The 19,940-nt window shown below is 36.0% G+C and overlaps 1 protein-coding gene across 2 annotated transcripts; it reads left to right on the plus strand.

The window, feature by feature from the left end:
• Positions 1-1,988: 1,988 nt before the first annotated feature.
• Positions 1,989-19,793, plus strand: LOC128893687 (uncharacterized). Of its 2 annotated transcripts, none has more exons than XM_054154837.1 (8): positions 1,989-2,179; positions 2,559-2,666; positions 4,859-5,068; positions 8,795-9,325; positions 15,802-15,871; positions 15,964-16,126; positions 18,686-18,916; positions 19,589-19,793. In XM_054154837.1, the coding sequence occupies exons 1-8, from the start codon at positions 2,153-2,155 to the stop codon at positions 19,614-19,616; spliced, it is 1,368 nt and encodes a 455-aa protein (XP_054010812.1). In that variant the 5' UTR covers positions 1,989-2,152; the 3' UTR covers positions 19,617-19,793. The 2 variants fall into 2 exon arrangements, with proteins under 2 accessions (XP_054010812.1, XP_054010813.1); XM_054154838.1 differs by lacking the exon at positions 1,989-2,179 and adding an exon at positions 2,187-2,367.
• The last annotated feature ends 147 nt before the right edge of the window (positions 19,794-19,940 follow it).

A 19,940-nucleotide genomic window follows, 5' to 3' on the forward strand; every position in this document is an offset into this window, starting at 1 on the left:
GCACCTGCAAATAATTAAACATAGAAATTAATTACATGCTTTTATATTCGATTATTTATGTTGCTCCAATAGAAATATTTATTCTTACTATACTGAGATATAAATGAGTACATATAACTATATATGCTCTCTTGGAATGTTTGACTGAGGGAAGAATAAAAGATGTGTGTTTTCTTTATATACACATAAATAAAAGTTTTGTTTATAAATAAATTGTAAGTTTACTTTAATAATTTTACTTCAAATACTGCGGGCCAAACGAAAATTACATATTTACATTAAATGCCTGAACTTTACTTGGAACAAATTAATTTGTCATCATTTTTTGTTATCAATCTAAATGATGACAAATGCATTGGTAGATAATTTTATGTTAGAATAATTAACGTTAACGATGAATGTCTATACTTAGAACTGAAGCAATGTACAATCTTTACACATTTTTGTTGTAGATTTTACATGGAAATGACTGGTAATGAAATCATTATAACCCAGTCTTATGGAAAACAATATACATGAAAATGTTAAACTAATATAATTATTGTAAAGAAGATTACGTGCTCCATGATTTTATCGTTAGTGGAGCCTAAAGATATTAGGTTGGTCAAAAAGTTCGTTCGATTTACTAACTTCGGTTCTACTGTCTATTGTTTAACCTATCGAAGGACGAATTTTAAATGGATTTTATTTTTGCTTTAATAGAGTACACACAAACCCAAACAACTTTGATCTGTAAATTGATTTTGACATATAAATACACTGCCTAACTTTAATATTGTATCTTTTATCATTTTAAAAGGTATTGTAATCGTAAATAACGATAATTTTACTATAAAAGCAAACGTACACTGCCGCTCATAAGTATGTGAACACTTCCGTAATTGGAATAAGTATCTAAATAACGTCATGAATCTATTGATGAAGGTCACTCATGTTTCTATATTTAGTTTGTGTTGCATTAGAGAATACATTCTATTTAATGTATCATCGTACAATAAGAATATGTATAATAAGAAAAAACAATTTAATTTTCTTCTCATTAATGTATCCTCTACTTTTTAATATCTCATCACAATTGTTTTCCAAATGTTGTTTCTAAATGAGCCCATAGTTTCTCTGCGAGACTTAAGATCCCCCTTAAAACTTTAATATTATTAAATGTTACCAAACACACATCCGAAACAGAATATGGTAACAAACAATTTTCTAACAATAATTCACAGTGTAACTATTCGTTGAACGTGGAACAAGAAGTGAAAGTCACTTGACATTGAACACTCAACGTTATTTTTTAACTAACTTTTCAGATTGATTTTTCCGATTTTCATTTCTTTCGCTTTTTACATATTTCGCTAAGCGGAAAGAGCTTCAATTCTAAAAGGTTTGTTTAACATCACTCAGATCAATTTTTTACGTTGAAAGATGAAAAATTCATTAAGCGAGGAATCACGAGTTTGCTCAAAAAGATGGGGAAAGATCACAGAACAAAATGGAGAATATGCTATCGAATAAAGATATCTCCTTCTCTAAGAAAAATCGTTTTTCAATTACGCGATAAAATCCGACCGAACCTTTTGGCCAACCTAATACTACGTTAGAAGGTACAAATAATCGGACAAATAATCAACATATTTCTCTATAACATATTATCTATTTTGTTCTATGACTTTTCCTCATATTTGGTCAAATTCATAATTCGACGCTTATAAAATTTCTCACCTTTCAACGCTACAAATTGATCTGAGTGATGTTTAGCGTGTTTGTAAAAAGTCCTCGTCAAGTTACCCATCCGAACTGTAGAGAGACAAATGTCACCAGAAATCGAACAAACTTTTCGGGCAACTTAATGAAACGGTGTTTTCTAAATCTTCTTTTACACATTATTTATTATAATTTCCTCGATGTTATCAGGTTTTGGAACCACTGCTCGACGCTGTAGCGCCCCGCGTCGATTCAGCCCTGCGCGCGAGAATGACGACGACGCCATGTCGGCGTTCACCCCTTGTAGTTCGTCCACGCCGCAACCCCCGATACGTCCCCAGTTGACCGTGAATCGCGAGTGGTGGATTTCAGTAAGAAAACTCCGTAATTTCCAGCGAGGACCGATTATCGTCGCGGCTGGTCGCTCTCGCGAGGAGAATCTGGGCTATGAATGAAGACCCAACCCTTCCATTTCGAGGTAACTAAAGGGAAAAACGGGCTTGTATCGATGAACGAGAATGGTCATCCATCGTCACGTCAACGGGATTGCGTCATTACGAATCAATTTTTTCGTCGCCCCGTCGAGATTCGGACGCACGACGACCGATCGATTTATCAAGGAGCCCCCCGTGAGAGCGGAAGGGAACGATGACTAAGATTATCAGAGTGCGTGAATATCCGTGGCAGAGTCCAAAACGACATATTTAACGACCTATCACGCGGCTCATTGTTCTTACGTTTCCGTGCACACACGATTTATCCTGTAAACTTGCAATACGCACACGTTCATGCACACACACCAGCTGCTCGACGATCGAGAGAACGATTTAAGTGAACGTGTACTTTTACGTTCGCAGGTTTTGATAGTGTTACTCTTGTCCGTGATACCCTGGCCAGGGCCCAGCGTGTTTAAAATATCATGCCCCCGCGATCGAGCGACCGTGGTGAGGAGGATAGTTCAGAAGGTAACGGAAATTCATCGAAATTATTCCAGTGCGATACGTTAATTTGTTGGTTAGCCTATACGAGCGCTATCGAACGCTTTCGACCCCTGCGATTGGGGTCATGCACATTTACGTTCAACTAGAGTTGCTCCAATAATTATTGGAGCGTCTCGTGGCGGGTAATGGTAGCTGATAGCGCAGAACATTTACAATTAATTAAATTCTCATCGATTACTATACGATTTTTTAGATAATCTGTGCATTTACGAAGAGGACCACGACAGATTTTCGTTTGATAAGGTAACTGTCCGAGTAATCGGATATCGTCTCAGTGGTCGAACACTTGGTAAAGTGATTACTGATAATATATTTCTCTTGATTATTAGATAAATAGAGTGCACTTGGCGATATAGCTACGCTTTGTGACAGAATGTAATTGTCCTAACTTTAAACAAAAATATTGCTTCCAGACATTTTTGACGATGATGGCACAAGTGCCGCAATTTATTAGCGTTACCATAAGCGAAGAGGAATTACCTGCGACGTGGCTTTTGTTAGGTTAAAGCTCGAGAATATATTGTCACGATGACGCTTTTTGTTTGACGTTACTGTCGTTTGCGTGCGACTATCATTGGTGCTGTGGGAATTTCACATGTTTAAATAATTAAGATATCTTGGTATACTTCAATTAAAGGGGCATATCGGTGTTATGGTCAAAAAATTGAGCAATATTTATTTGGTTTGTTTTTCACTGAATACAATATTCAATGGCGTAAAATATATTCGCGATTCACCGATTTACTTACAGACTATACAGAGTGTCCCACGAAATTAGAACAGGCTGTACCTCCTAAATGGTTGGAAGTCAACAAAGATGTTGTAAGTGAAAGTTAAATGGTATCGGATGCTGAATGACATGCAACTAATATTATGCACTTTTTGCATCAGTGCGTCAGAAAAATATGCACTCCTCTTGTTTTAAAAATGGAAAACTATATTTTTGACGACACAGATCGATGCAGTTTCTTGTGCTCTACATAAAAGTACTAATATACTTATGCCTTAAACTTGTTCGTTAGGAAGTTATAGAAGGTAAAGTTATCCGCATTGGATCCGTCTTTCGGCAAGTACACTGGGTCGGTAAATGATCACACAATGGGTGAGTAGAGTAGTTACTGATGGAAATCTTAATCTTACAGTGACTAGTATTAGCAGCACATTCATGTTGACAAACATTGTAATGGCATATAACGTAAGTACCCCGGAACACTTGTCGAGGGACAGAAATAGTTCGTATAACTTTTACTTTCAATAACTTCCTAACGAACAAGTTCAGGACATAAGTATGTTAGTACTTTTATGCAGAGCACAAGAAACTGCATTGATCTGAGTCATAAGAAATATAGGTTTCATGTAAAAAAAAAGTGCAATTACATTTCTCTGATGTACTGATGCACAAAAATGTGCACTTATCCCAACCATTTAGGAGGTACAGCCTGTTCCAGTTGCGTGGAACACCCTGTATAAGTATATATTACTATATAATATCTTCTTGCTTGTTAAGATACTGTGTTTCAAAAGTAATGCCATGTCGGTGCGGGTGATTCGACATCGTAGAATGATCTGTAACGAAAATATAAAAAATTCAGAACCATTGAATGGTTGATTAGTATTTGAGATTTTACCTGGACCAGCTGAGAAAGTGTTGTTTCAAAAAAACATATTTAAAGTTACGTGTGCTTATAGTAGATACTTATAAAAATTAAAATACTTGGAATTTCTTTAGCAAAATTTCACAATACATTTTTGAATATATAAAATTGCGAAATTAAATTTTGTTAAATCGATCCTTTGACAATATCACCAGCGAAATGATCTCTTAACTAATTTTGTTCAAATAGAAGAATATTGATTCTATTTATCTTGATCTGCTAAATGCAAAAATGAAACTAAAGTAATCGCTGCTGGAAATAATTTCAATCAATTTCTAAGAGATAGAATGTTTCATTTTTCTATAACCGTTCGATTACTAGGACAGTTGCCTTATCGTTTGTATTAACTAAGGAACGAATTCAATTATCCAGTAACTATACATAAGATAGATAGCATTACACTTTAAACAAGTTGGTAGAAATTTTAACGTCAAAGTGTTTGCATGGGTAGGCCAAGAACGCGACGGAGAAACAATTTTTTAACCACTGTCGAGATTTCAGAGATGGATGCCAATTCTGAAGAAGTATCAAGTAGAGCTGCCGCTAGAGTGTCCTTTTCACGAGAGTCGAGACATTTTTCGGCCGCAGCAGAGGGCGAAACACCAGCACAGACCTTCGCAATGGACCTGCGGCCTTTGCGGCAAGTCCTTCTATGCGGAGAAACACCTGGATGCCCACTTCGATAACAGACACAAGAGTAACGTTAACACGGTGAGCTGATCATTTCCGCGTAACTATCTGGCAGGAGAACGCCGATTCATCTATACAACGCAATTAGTGTCATAATGCCTCGTAAAGTAAAGTCCACGCTATACATGGTGTGTCTAAAGTAGGTAACCAAACTTGTCTGCCGTATTCTACACTCTCCAAGGACGAAAATAGGTCATGTACAGGATGTGACGTGTAAATCAGGACAAATTATACTTTATTTGCTAAAAAATTAAAATTATAAAAAATGTTTGGCAGGTTGATTGTGTAACTTCTTTAGAATATAGTTACTCAATCTACATGTTTTTGTAGAATGTTTTTTGTAGAATAGTGCTCTCGATATTGGCAAATACTGTTTCGATAAAGGTACGGAGTGATTCCGCACTAGGATATTCTGCTCGTTTCATACAAAACAGCTTTCGTCGACATTAGAAACATAATAGTCAATGAGATTCAGAAAGAGATTATTGGGGAGCCATACTCCTTGGACTGAAATATGCTCACGATTTTCGACAACCAGATCTGGACTAAGTGGCTCGTGTTGTATGTTTATAATAAATGTCTTACAACATAGAATTATGAATATCGAATATTTTACGACAATTACTATGTACTATTGTAATATGAATGGGGGCAGACGTTCATTATCTGACTGATTTATCTACGGCAACCGTCAATTAAGTTTGTCATTCTTTAGAAAAAGTGATTAGATATCGTGCAGATATCGTGATTTATAATGCATTGAAATCGATGACTCATAGCGTATAAATAAAGGTGCAGAACCTTTTCTAATGCAAATTCTATATGAATTGCCGTCACGAGCATTACCAACGCAGTATTATATTAAAAGTAAATATTTACAGTAGAGCAAGTCATCCTGATATGAAAAGCAGTTTACGTTGTAGTAAATCAGTTTTTGTTTGAACGTTTCATAGTTGATAATTGAACTACTGGTTTATATAGAAACAGTCTTCAACTAATAATTTACTTTAATTTAACTTTATGCACTTAGAAAGTTTTTTCGCTCTTTAATTTATTTTCTTTCTATTGCATCAAGTAACTGACATTTAAATTTGTTCGGATATGTATAATGGCACAACCTTGAAATACGATTTCATTCAAAAATATGGAACTCATGGTAATTAAGACTAATGAAAAGACAGACAAATTCTCGATGCAACATTTTCAAATTGCTGGAGTGGATATGATGGAGTTGTAACATGGCCACCTCGATCTCCAGATCTTACATCAATAGATTTCTTTTAATGAGAGCATTTAAGACATCGTCAGTCTTAGAAACGTCACCACGGAACGTGCACTATTGTAGAAGGGAATTATTTTTAACAATTTCTCTAAGTAGGTTTTATTCATTTTTATAATACACTGCCAGAAACAAAAAGGGTTTATATCTCGAAAAGGAAAAGTTTCTGAACCAATCTATTAACTTTTTGAATCTATTTGACTTTTTGCATCCTTAGATAGAGTAGAATACAATAGCAAAGGTTAATTACCTATGTCAGACAATGTCTGTATAATAAGTGTTGTTATGCAAAGCTGCGACTATGCTACTGCATTTAACTGCGAATCCGTGCAGACGATTCGACTTCCAGTAACTTTAGTCGCCCGAGCGATTTGTGATTTCTTTCTTTCGAAACCTTAGAGGTCCTGAACGTTCTAGGGTTTGAAAATCATGGGTTTTAAAACGGACGATAGTTCCAATCAAACCATCGTTAATTATCGATGCTATTACCGATAGTTTCTTTTTACAACAAAGATATTTGAAAAATAAAAATAACTAGATCAAATACTATTTCAAATAGTCACTTGCTCTTGGGTAAAAATATTAACACTTGGATACTTTTATTCTTTAGTCTCGATCGTTTTTCTGAAATTATTTACCCACTGGTATCGAATATTCTTGCCGATTAAACATATTCTGCATATATACAAAAATATTTCAAACTCAATTTACAAAACGCATACAGAACATCATTGGCATTAATTTAAAAAAAGAAATGAAATTATGAATGAAATTAATTTTAAAAGTACATTCTACTAATTTGACAAATTGTATACTTTCCAATATAATAATGAGTCAACATCTTATGATGTATTGCATTCCTCTAAATATTGCCATTTTGCAATTATAATATCTATTGACTTCTCTCATGCTATCCATTATGCTACCGCGAAATGTCAAATGCAAAATTAGAAAGCTATCAAAAGCTATCGTTACTTTTGATAGTAGTATCGATAGTTCTCCACTTGTTACCCTAAGCTGTCGAAAGAGAAAACTAAAACTGCCCGGACGACTCAAAAGTCTAGATATCGTCTTCCCTATCCCTGAACATGTACCATACAGTCTGTCTAATAAGAGCGCCATAATTTAAAGACTAATTGTTTCAAAAAATATTTTTTAATACCCTTTAATAAAACACCCTTCAAAAAGTAATATATGAAAGCAATTTGCTAATGTAACGCCTATTATTAGATTCTCGGGTCGCCAAACTTGTCTAAATTGGCTACCCGTGCGTGAGGCTTACTTAGCTCATCGCTAAGAGACGATAAATGACCTACTAGTTAGGAAAAAAAAATGTTATACATACATTCTTTTTCCAGTTTTTTTATCTAAACCTTATGCTTACGGCAAAGCGATGACATTTACAATGTCGATAAATCAAGGGAAGCTACAAAAGAAAAACAACAAAAAATGCTATCGCTTCAAGTATTGATTACTTGAAAATTTATATATTACTTGTACACGTAATTTATAAACACACACACACTCACGCAACCACGTACATGCATCTGCATATACATGTAAGCTTTTTTTTCTCATAACTAGCAGGTCATTTTCATGTGGTTTGGCTGCGTATTAGTGTGTGTACACTGGTCTCTTAAGACTTTAACGGGCGCTCACACAAAAAGTTGAACTGTTAATGATGTGGTCTGTAAAACTCACGCACGGGTAACCAATTTAGTCAACTTTGGCGGCCCGAGAATTCGATAATAGGCGTTACAGTAGCAAATGGATTTCATATATCACTTTTTGAAGGGTGCTTTATTAGATGAGCACAAAATCAACACCTAACTTTTGTATTATTCTATCCTTGTAAACTTTCACATAAAAGCAATCCAAATGTTAGGATTGCCTGTGCCTCCACAAAGTTTAAATTATTATAAACACGTACTATGTTTAAACGGATTAAGAAATACTTACCCTCGCTCCTATATAATCAAAATACACCTACTCACACGTATAAAAATGCAATCTGCACCTGAATTTTAATGCTCTGTAACGAGTAATTAATTAATTAGTTTCACTTTCAACTTCGAGATTCCTTCTACAAAGCGTTACTTCCGGTCACAGAATTACTCGAAAGGCGTAATACGTTTGAATTTCGAAGCTTTCAAGGCTTTCCTTTCCGTTAAGAAACAAATTTTTTAAATGTTCAAATTGAAAAATTGTATTTTGGGCAGGAAAGTTACCGGACCACGGTGCGTTGGGAAACACTGATCTAACGAGTACGATTCAAATTTTTGAGGACCACGCTCTTGTTAGACAAACTTCCACCTAGTATCACCCCAAAAACGACCCCTACATACATTCCTTCTCCCTCGCTAACCAACAGGGATTTATATTCGACTTATAAATGTAGTTTGAGAACGACATGCAGTTTGTTCGATCGTGTCGATTCTAAATGAGATTGCCCAATGAACCGAATAAAGGCGGAGGACGCGGTGTGCCTGGCGGACTACTGCGACATCATGAGGTGCGACGTTCTGGGCAACCGTGACTTCGAGAGTTCGCTGGTGGACGACGATGCCGACCACCACAGCACGGACATTCAAGTGTGGAAGGAAAACACAGAGCAACGTTCCACCTCGGTGATGCCGTGCAATTCGCGGGGTCTCTCCAGAGCGTATTCCGCGGAGAAGTCCTGCACGATATCGGGGGGTGGCGCGGTTACGAACATCCAGCGATACTGTCACCGCGACGACAGTGGGGCCTTGGAGAATCACAGGTTACCAGGCACGGCGTACCACGTGGAGATCGCCGGGCCCGACAACAAAAGCAATGCCTGCGAGACCGAGGAAGAGGACGAGGACGACGACGAGGACGACGACGACGAGGAGAACCTCGTCGAGTCGGCGCTGCCCGCTGTGGACAAGAAACAGAGGCGCAGGGGGCTGCACCTCAGGAAGCTCAAGTCCAACTGCAAGCCGGAGGAGCTGCAAAAACTGAAACTGCAGTGCGAAGTTAGTTGAGAACGCTTGGATATGTTTGCACGATTCTGAATTGAGGCTGGGACTACCGAGGAATTTTTCTGCATTCGAATGTTCGAATACTTTGGGGATTCAAGTATCCGAGGAACATACACTGCCTGTCAAAAAAATTGGAACATTATATTCAAAACGTCATAACTCAGAGAGTTTTCAACCGATCTTCAGGAAACTCCGTGAGGTTTAGCTTTGAAGTGTCACCCCATAGCCACCCTTGAGGGGGTGGAACAGCTCGTGACTTTTCAACCCCCTTCGTAAGGGAGGACTTTCAGACATCAAAAAGCGATGAAATTCACCATGTTTCTGCACTGCATGAGTGATGGCATTTCCTGGATGAGGGGACTCCATCCCCCGCTCCCCCCCTCTGATCGAGGGGGTGGCTAATTAGGTGGCGATGGTAGGGGGGGGGGGGGGGGGGGGGGGGGGTGACTTTGTCCGAGAGCGATTTCAAGGAGTGGATTTTGTAGGGGCCATCAAACAGAGTCGCCTCAAAGGTTTTTTTATTTTTTCACCCTCTTCCGTCACCCCTGGAACCTTCTGAAGTGCCGTTTTTCTGCATTACCCCTTTGGGGGGGGGGGTGAATTAACGCTTTCTCATCAACCCTCGTCAATGCAACTTTGCACACACCCAGAGGACACTTCAAAACTAAACCTCACGAAATTTCCTGAAGATCGATTGAAAACTCCCTGAGTTATGACGTTTTGAATATAGTGTCCCAATTTTTTTGACAGGCAGTGTAGTTTGAATGTTTGAGTATTTGAATTATTCTGTTTACAGATCGAGTGCCTACAGGGTGTTTTGTTTAAAACGGAATGGTTAAATATCTCATAAAGAAGTAAAGCTACTAAAAAGATGTTTTTACAACAGTTATTTGATTCGAAGGGTGAAATTACAAGGAGTAAATAATTTTGGTTGAAAAATGAGCAAGGTATAATTAATAGCGTGTTCTTTTCCTTTTGTCGAACACAGTTTTCGAGTAAAGTATCAGTCTTGAGTTGTTGTCCGCGTTGTATAAATTATTTAAAATGCTTACCGTTAAATACTCTAATACTGGCTGCGCATTCATCATTATGTAAATTAATTATGCTTCTTAATTACACACGTGAGAAATTAATTTTTTAGAAAGTCAATTAATCGATTTTATCGTCGAGTACATCAATCTTATCTCAATAAATTAAGTGTTGTCACTGTTGATTGCTTACTCGATACAAAACTAAAGAACATATTAACGTTTTGAATCACGAGCATGCAACTGTGTGATTATTTATCTAGATGTTCGTAGCAAGTGGGCCATAAATCGAGGTTTTTATGTTCCATGTTCACTTTTATACATTATTTTAATTTAGTATTCAACAAATGATATTATTCCAGCACTCGAATACCTATAACTAAACTGTAGAAACATAATTAAAACTTAAGTGAAAGTACGTCTTATCGTAAACGATATATCATGTATATTATTTTTGATATTTTATATATTTTTGCAGTTCTGCGCATTGTTACAGATTTTTATATATTCTCATTTGTCATAAATGCATAAACATCGGCAGTCTAACTATCACATATTTGAATATTAACCCTTAGCGGTCGAGTGACGAGCTGAACTCGCCAGGATAATATTCTCATTTCACTAGCTAAGCAAGCTCGTTCGGGAGACTTGTGATAGACGGGTTTGTAGACATTACAAATGTGGCAAGAGGCTTTGTTGATACGAGACGTGCCCTTGATCATTCATTTCATCATTCATTCGACTTTAACAAAAAAAAAAAGACAAGAATGTTATGCTCTGACTCTAAACACATTTTGAAATTTCATCAAAGCAACATTTTCTCGTTTTCATCCATGTCGTATTTCATTCTGTTACATTATTCTTATAAATATCTGTTTGTTTACCCAGCAGTATCAAAAAAGAGCATTCAAGGATAGAGATAACAGCGAGTTGGATTTTTGAAGAGAATATTTGCAGTAACTTTCATAACAAACTTTCGTAATATCAGTCATTCAAGCTGCATTGTTATTCATTGTCGACACATATTACTTATGTACAATTATATACATAATATTAATATTCGTTCAAACAACTTGGCTTGAGTGACTTACTTACGTGAAATTTGTTTAAAAATTATGAAAATCTATGCCACAAGGTCGTTATGTCTCTAATAATAAAAATTCTGGTGATGAAATACAACGACACAATTAAACAACAATTAAAGACTTTGAGTAATACTGAGAAGGCACGACAAACAATATAAAAACTATCAACAGGCCACCTGGACAGTATTCCGTTATAAGTATAACTTTACAGTAAATATATAAAAGATAAACGATCGTTTATTCGTTACCCGTTAAATAGAAATTAGAATTTTAATTATCGATCGCAGAGTCATAAAATTACCAGACAAATATTCAACTGATAAATCGAACAGACGTTACGAATTAATTGCTACTTATTCGGTATGTATTATTCTAATGAAATTTTGCCTACTTTTGCAATAGACTCGTTAAACGCCACAAAGATTAAAATTTTTCGAATAGTCCCAGTCGTAATCCGAACGATGTCTCACAATTAGCAAAGTGTCACAAATAGTCTTCGATTGATGCACATTCTACAAATTCGCGGAACGCCTTTTGGACTTAATCTTTTAGCTATGGAACGTTGAAGAAGCGATACGTTAGAAGCCTATTTATCCAATTCAATCACCGCTATGCAATACGTAACAACATGTCAGATATAGGGTCAACGAGAACAATAAATGCGTTCTACTGAGCGAAATTTACTAGACGTACACTGACGTTTGAAAGTCTTACGATTATTTGGCATTCTAGGTCAGTATTTCACACACTTCATCTTCCCACTGAATTGAATTATTATATTTTTACTATAATTAACTAATGACTTCTAACGATATGTATCCGTGTTATGATAATTTTTATTCAATTTACAGTTACTTTGATATTATTTAAATAAATTTTCGAATTAAATAGTATTATCATACTAAACTGTAGAATCTCTAATCTATGCATCCTACATTAACTTATCATTGAACTATCTAACGGATGGAAATGAGCTGTCGCGGACTTACAGTGAAGACATAAAAGTATCATATAGTATAATGAAAATAAGATCAGTTTAAACACGAATTTGTTTAACCGTTTTTTCTAAAATTGTTTTTATATCGTAAATATCCAAAGTTCGAGATTTTACTTTAAAGAGTTCCTGTGGAATGATCTAACGTCTTTAAAATTTAATTTTTAGGTAAAATTCAAATGGTATATAATACGATTTTTTAATTTGTAATGAAAGTAAGAAAACCTGAAGCTTCATTTGGAAAAGTCTCTATTAATATTATTATACTCATTTGTTAAATAGATTCTAGATAACATACATTCTACGTTTATGCCTGATGTCATCGTATAGACGTTAGTCATAAATGCATCAAATTTTATCAATCGCCTATAAAGATAATGCTGTGGTAGCATTGAATCACTTTAAAATTCGCCCGTGTATTGATTATTCGGAATAAAGTTGTAATAAGCACGAGTCATTGAAAATAAAAATAAATGATGTCATCAATATCTATACGTTACCGGTGAACTCAGTCGTTTCGATTTTATCTCGTGGCTAATTCCTGTTTCCGAACAAGACTTTGGAATTTACGGAAAAAATTATACGGCGTCACGAATCCAAAGTTCACCTATATTTTTTATTTAAAATAGTTGTCCGTGTTTGACGTGGCATTATTAATGATTACTTAATCGGACTAAGACGTTCTAGAAAAACCTTTAAAAGGTTATCGATATCTTCGCTTTTTTACGAAGAAAGCTATCGTTATTGAAATAATTAAACGTAATATTCCGTATGATGCAAGTGCTATCTATTTTCAACGAAATCAATGTGCAGTACGTAAGCTCGAATAGATAAAAGATACGTCAACTTCATATGTGAAGAACTGTGTAGAAATCTAGAAATCTTATCTATATATACATTTTTAGTAGTAACCAATTAAAAATAAACAGTTTCTGTTTACTTGTCGAATTAAAATTGAAATTCTACTGATAAAATTAAATATTTCACAATGGAGAAATGAATATTTCATTTAAGATTCCATTCGTGATTTTTAGACTGGGGATAAAAATATTCCAAAGCTGGATATCGTAAATTTGTATCGTTAGGGCGACGATAAAAATTACAAAATATGTTTTGAAATATCGATGTGTACATATGTAGGAATAGAATTTCAAGTGACGTGAATTCACGTCAGCGGTCGCAAATGTGTTAAGAGAATACGCACATATGCAAAAATATATAAGGTATCAGGAATAATATACATGTTATACCGATTAGAAGATAAGATCTACTTTCGTTTAACTTTCGATTCTTTTTCTGGAATTGTTAAAATGTGGATTCGCATAAACATCCGAAATGTAGTGATTGTTCCTAAGTTATAGACGGATCAATGAAACAACGCGATACCAAGTACATGTGTAAATGATGACGTTAAAGAAATCATCCTACATCAGCCTTCCACAGCTAAAAGGTTAAGAAATGAAATTGATTTGTCATAATGAGAATAAGTTTCGCTATCAGATGGAGGGCTGTTCACAGCTGCAGAATACGAACTGAAGTAACTGCATGAGATTGAAATTCAGGTACCAGTCACTGAAGGATTCGGTTCTAGTAAAATGCTATATTTTTGTAATTAAACTTGCAATTAAGAGTACCTATCCCCGTAGCGCGTTGAAATTAATTCCGAGCTTTTACATTCAACCATTTATAACTATAGTTTGAGTAAAAATATTCATTCATCTTTTTCAACATTCTAAGTTCTCAACCTAATTTCCATTAAAATTGATCTGTATATACGAAGATTTGTAAACAACAAATTTTACAAATTGTTGTTCTTCTAACAGATTACAAATATACTTGACAATTATTAGGTGCAGAAATTAGTTTTCATTCTTGAAATCTAATTATTTGTAACTTTATTTTTGTAACAATTATGTGGTTCTTCTTTATAGTTAAATCATAAATTTACCTTAAAAAGAGGCACACAATTCATTTCTACATCTAATCTATACAAGCTTCTATACCAGAGGTGGCCAACCTTTTGTATACTATGCGCCAATTTTTTTCACAGACGAATTCAGATGCACCATACAATTGAAGCACCTTATCTACATACCTTCTTACGTTCACGGTTGGGGTCGGAAAATAAGGATAGGGGTAGGACCTTCATCGCTTTGGGGGCGGAAAAGGAATAACTCAATCACGTAACTAAATTAATTAATTTACGCCAGTCTAAAAAAAATTGTACAAAATTGTAAACTGTCAATGAAATACTTCAAAAGCCATTTGTAATCATCCAATGCGCCATAGGTTGGCCACCCCTGTTCTATACGAATATTGTCCTGGTTCAATTTCCTGCGAACGTGAAACATTTTTAAAGCGCTATTACCCGTAACATTTCATCCACAAGTAATCCAACCCGCAATCGAAAAATATCCATTCTTAAAATTTCGAATGAATGCGATAATAATCGTTCTTGTCCAACATCTCAATTGTGACTCACAGTATACTCGACGAACAAAGGCTTGAAGTGTCATAGTAGCCTATTATAGCGTAAAATCAATTAATATACGCCTTTAATGTATTTACATACAGTGGGTGTAGAAAGTATTCGTACACCGATCAATTTCCAAAAAAACTATGTAAAATTGTAATTTATTAACTTATTTTTTATAAACAATGACATTCTACATATTCTTGGAAATCTCTAGAATAGATGGAGTACAACAAAAAATAGCTATTTATGTAAGTTGCGCAATTAACAAGAAAAAAACAATTAAGCGATAGAAATATTGAAGCAATAAGTATTCGTACAACTGTTTAATTTTTAAAACTTCATTTAAAAAAAAGAAACTTACATTAATTTATAAGTATATAATACTTCCTTCGTGGGATTTTCTTTTGATTTTATAATTATTGTAACTCTTCTAAGCATTAAATTAACTAAATTATTAGTTATTCGAAGTGGGATCTTCTTCAATTCCTCTATTAAAGTCATATTCAAGAGTACTTTACTGGAAATTTGATGTTTTCTCATTCGTACGGAACAATAAACTAATGTGTTTACGTTACAAACTCTACTGTAAATGGTTTGTCATAATAATCGTACAAATACTTATTCCTTCTATAGTTTTACCCACTTTTCGCATGTTTTTGTTAGTTCCACAAATTATATTAACTAGTAAATGTTGTTTGGACTATATCTAACTTAGACTTCCGAGAATATGTAAAATATCATTGATTATACAAAAAGAAATTAAGAAACTACAATTTCACACAAAAGTTTTTTGGGAAATTGATCGATGTACGAATACATTCTACACCCACTGCAGATAACATCGTTGGATCTTTTCAATGTTTTCCACGAAACGAAATTGTTGACAGATACTCGTTCGCGATTGCATAGCTGGGCTTCTGACGAATCTCTCGGTACGAGATTTCCAAGAAATTGAAGGTATGTAAATGTTATTTCGAATATTCTTCCAAATCGATGAGTTGACAACACAACGTTTTCCATACATTTAAAATATTCTTGTATCCACGCAGGGGAGCTGAACCGCGCAATATGCTGGTACCTTAGCTGCGACAGATATTGGGAGGACACGAAGAGGCAACAGAGGCACACACCTTGGTACCTGCTCACTATTTTTCTGGTCGTTCTGTCCTCGTCGGTTTATGGATGCTACTACGTCATTTGGGTCCTGTTCAAGTACGTATGTCGAACCACGTTATTTCAAACCAGAATTAAACATTTCATCGATTAATTATTACTATCCGTCAATTGTTCAATCGCACTCAATCCTACTTAAGGAAAAACGCTAAACATTCCGCTGTTATTATTCTATCGATTTCTTGGTTGCGCCACTTTTGCTAAATTTCTGAGTGCCAAGAGTCCTGGAGACCTTTAAAATTTACAATTTACAATTTACAATTTACAATTTACACTTTACACTTTATACTTTATACTTTACAAGTTTGCAGCCATTAGCTCGCTATTACTCGCGACGAAAGATCAATAAATGATTCTTTGTCGCGAGTAATAACGATTACCAGATCTCACCACGTGGAGGTTGCTGCGACTGGAGACCCGGAGATAGAAGGAATCAAACTTCCTTCGATCTCCCTCTACATAGAGTATACACACATAGATGCATACTCTACGTAGAGTCGACGAGCTTAATACTAAGTACGAAACGATGAAAATCAAAGGAAAAGCAAATTCCCTTCGACTTCCAAAGTCTAAGTCTGACTTTGCCAAGTAATTATTTGAACTAAGAGGGTGAATTGAGATCGTGACGCGACGCGACCATGAAACTGGACATACTGAGTCAGTCCCGCTTCCTTTTGATGGATCTGACTCGAGAGGAAGACGACCGACGCCTCCGAACCAGTCCTCCACACCCTGCACCCCGTTGGGAGCCACAATAGGACCCGACTTGCACCCGTCTCACTGCACTTTGGACTTACTGCACTGCACCGGGAGCCTGGGACTACACTAAACGTGATGCAGGAAGTAGAGAACCGATCCGGAGGAGCTGATTGTCTTCCTCTCGAATACAGATCCACCAGGAGGACGGCAACCGACCTTTCTGTCCAGTTACACAGTTGGTCACTTTACTTATCACATGAAGCAATAGTGACCGAAGTGAAGAACGAAGTTGCGAGTCCAATATGGACTTACGAACAAACAAATGAATTGAACAAATTGATTAATAATTATTTGGTAGAGGACAGACACTCGTACATTCATGCCTTACAACTAACTTAGATACATGCCTTAAGACTAACCAAACCAAACTAAGATACCCACAACCAATACCAAGCAAAAACTACGAGGAAGAATAGGAGGGACGCGAGATGCGGACGCACGATCGCGAGATCCATATCGACCGTTGGATATTCGAAGAATGAGCTCTCACTCCTCGTGTACCTGTGTCGGTCGAGGGTCGCGGCTCGCTATCGAAGTAGGGAAGGGGAAGGGTGAACAACAACCGCGTGACATGTCGTGACAGGTCGATTCGAAGGCTCGTTGGATCCATCGAGGAAATATTTCACGAAACATTAATATTACAGCAAAATCATATTCACGAACATTGTTTAACCAATACGTATTGTTAATAATTAATTTAACTATTGTCAGAAATTAATATTTAGTTGGTCCAATCGATAGATATTAAACTATAGATAAATATCTCATGATTACTTTTTCTCAACTTTTCATGTTCGGAAATATTACTTCCTCGAGAAACATTGATATAATAATCTAAAACTTTAAAATGGATTAAATATGTACATCTCCGAATGAATTGAATATTTATAATGCATATTCATTCAGTCTTCGATTAACTATTAATAACAATCATTGTTTAGAGTAAGTATTCATCGAACACAGTAATCGTGAGAAACTTTTCTATATCGTTATATCTGTTAGCTGGAATAACTAAAAATTAATTTCTGACAATAGTTACATTAATTATTAACAATATTTGTTCAAGCAATGACCGAGAATATGACCTCGCCGTAATACTACACCGCATAGACAGCGGTAAATGCTTTTTCTCAAAATGTTCAAAATCATTACTAACCAATAAGTCACTAGTTTGTGATCTCAGTCACCAACCAATTACGTTTCTTTTGAGATATTGGACCACATAAATTTTGTCCTCCTAGATCGCTGAAGTGTGCGTCTGAAGTGGCGTTCAACGTGTTAAATGCCTCAACCTGTATATAAAATATCAAAAACAAAAAAATGGCCGGGACTACCCACCTTTCTCCTATATATTATATATACATATCTTGATACTTGTATCTTATTATTATTTTTAATATTACTCTCAAAATCTAACAATAAGTTTGACGCAAAGTCATACCATATGTTCATGCTGAAGACTGTGTCAATATTTAATAAAAAAAACTACAGAAATATTACAATGCCGGTATAATGACTATGTCAGAAACATGAGAAAATATCGTAAAGTGGGAGAAATTACATTTTTTTTATAACACTTATGATAATGTTCCACATATTAATTTGAGTAGCAGAAGTATAAATGGGATGAACTTTTCGAACGATCTAATATCTTTATCGTTTAATCCTTGGCTACCAACCGTTCAAATACTTCCGCGAGTCACTGTTTACATCCGAGCCAATCGCCTTATAATTTTGGTGGAGCCCATTATACCTATTCTTCTTGAACTGAAACGAGCCTCTGGCAAGGAAAAGATTAAGGAGCTCTGTGCTACGCAATACAGATTTTTATTATTTCAGTTCCGCAGACGAGGACAGACTGGACGGTCCCGGGAGTCTGGACTACACAGATCGAGAACTCGCGGCTACGTCACCGTTGCACGATCCGAATGGTCCTGGCGAGGGTAGATCCGGCGAGAGGAGGAAATGCGATCCGGGAGACGACAGCCTAGCCGTCACTAACGAGGAAATGCCCGACCACTACATCTACGTAGCCTATCCACCCGAGCTAAAGCGGCGATTATTGGAGAGGTAAATGAAATGTGAGAGTATCGAGCGTACTCAGAGATTGACGAAATTCTTATCAAGAAAAATCTCGAAATAGAACTAAAAGTTAAACATGGTTTCAAACAATTAGGGAAGCTTGCTAATGCGAATAAATGGTGACTAGACTATGAACACTTATGCAAATTAATATTTTAACAGACACAGAACAAGAATTGAATCTTAACCACTTGCGCTGGAAAGACGTGCCACACACGTCGTAATGCTGAAGTTGAGCTACATATATTATATATTTGTTACGATGAATGTGATAAACTGGGGATTATGCATAATCCCGACTAAAGTTTGTGTATGTGATAACATGTTTAGATTGCAAAATTTCAAAAGTGCGTCGGATCAAAAATCTGAGTGTGTCAAGCTGTCTAAACGTAGCATATTCATTACACAAATTTATTATGCAAACAGAAAAAAAAATGTTTATGTCGAATTGAGTAGCCTCCTCCTTTTTCGAAGTCGGGTAAAATAAATGAAATAACTTAAATATACTGCGAGAAGTTGTATAAGTATGGAAATAAGTACGCAATAGCTGTTGTTTAATTTTATTAGTTATCTATTATTCAAATACAATTTTGTCCACCTCTGAGGGTGACGATGCGAACTCGCGACATACAAATCGTACAGTGATACTCCTGCTTACAGCTGCTACAACAGAACTACTCGACTTTGAGTGACTCGGGGGATAGATGTTTGGGCAGAGATTCGACCCGGAGAACACCACCACCACCACCACCGATTCCAAATCGGGCCCGCGGCTGACACCTTTCTTAATTTTTCCTTCCCCTCTCCCCTGACCTTCGTGTTTTGTATACCAACTGTGGGAATAAATTGCAAGATGTACACGAAAGACTCGCGTTGTTGCTTCCATGATGTGAACTTGAACCAAGCACAAGCTTGGGAACTGAATCTTTTAATATTCGTCAAATACATACAGTCCCACTTATAAGTGCGTGGACACTTTCTCAATTGGAATAAGTATCTAACAAAAGTTACA

Source organism: Hylaeus anthracinus, unplaced genomic scaffold (assembly GCF_026225885.1).
Source record: "Hylaeus anthracinus isolate JK02 unplaced genomic scaffold, UHH_iyHylAnth1.0_haploid 3, whole genome shotgun sequence".
In the NCBI taxonomy this organism is placed as follows: Eukaryota; Metazoa; Arthropoda; class Insecta; order Hymenoptera; family Colletidae; genus Hylaeus; species Hylaeus anthracinus.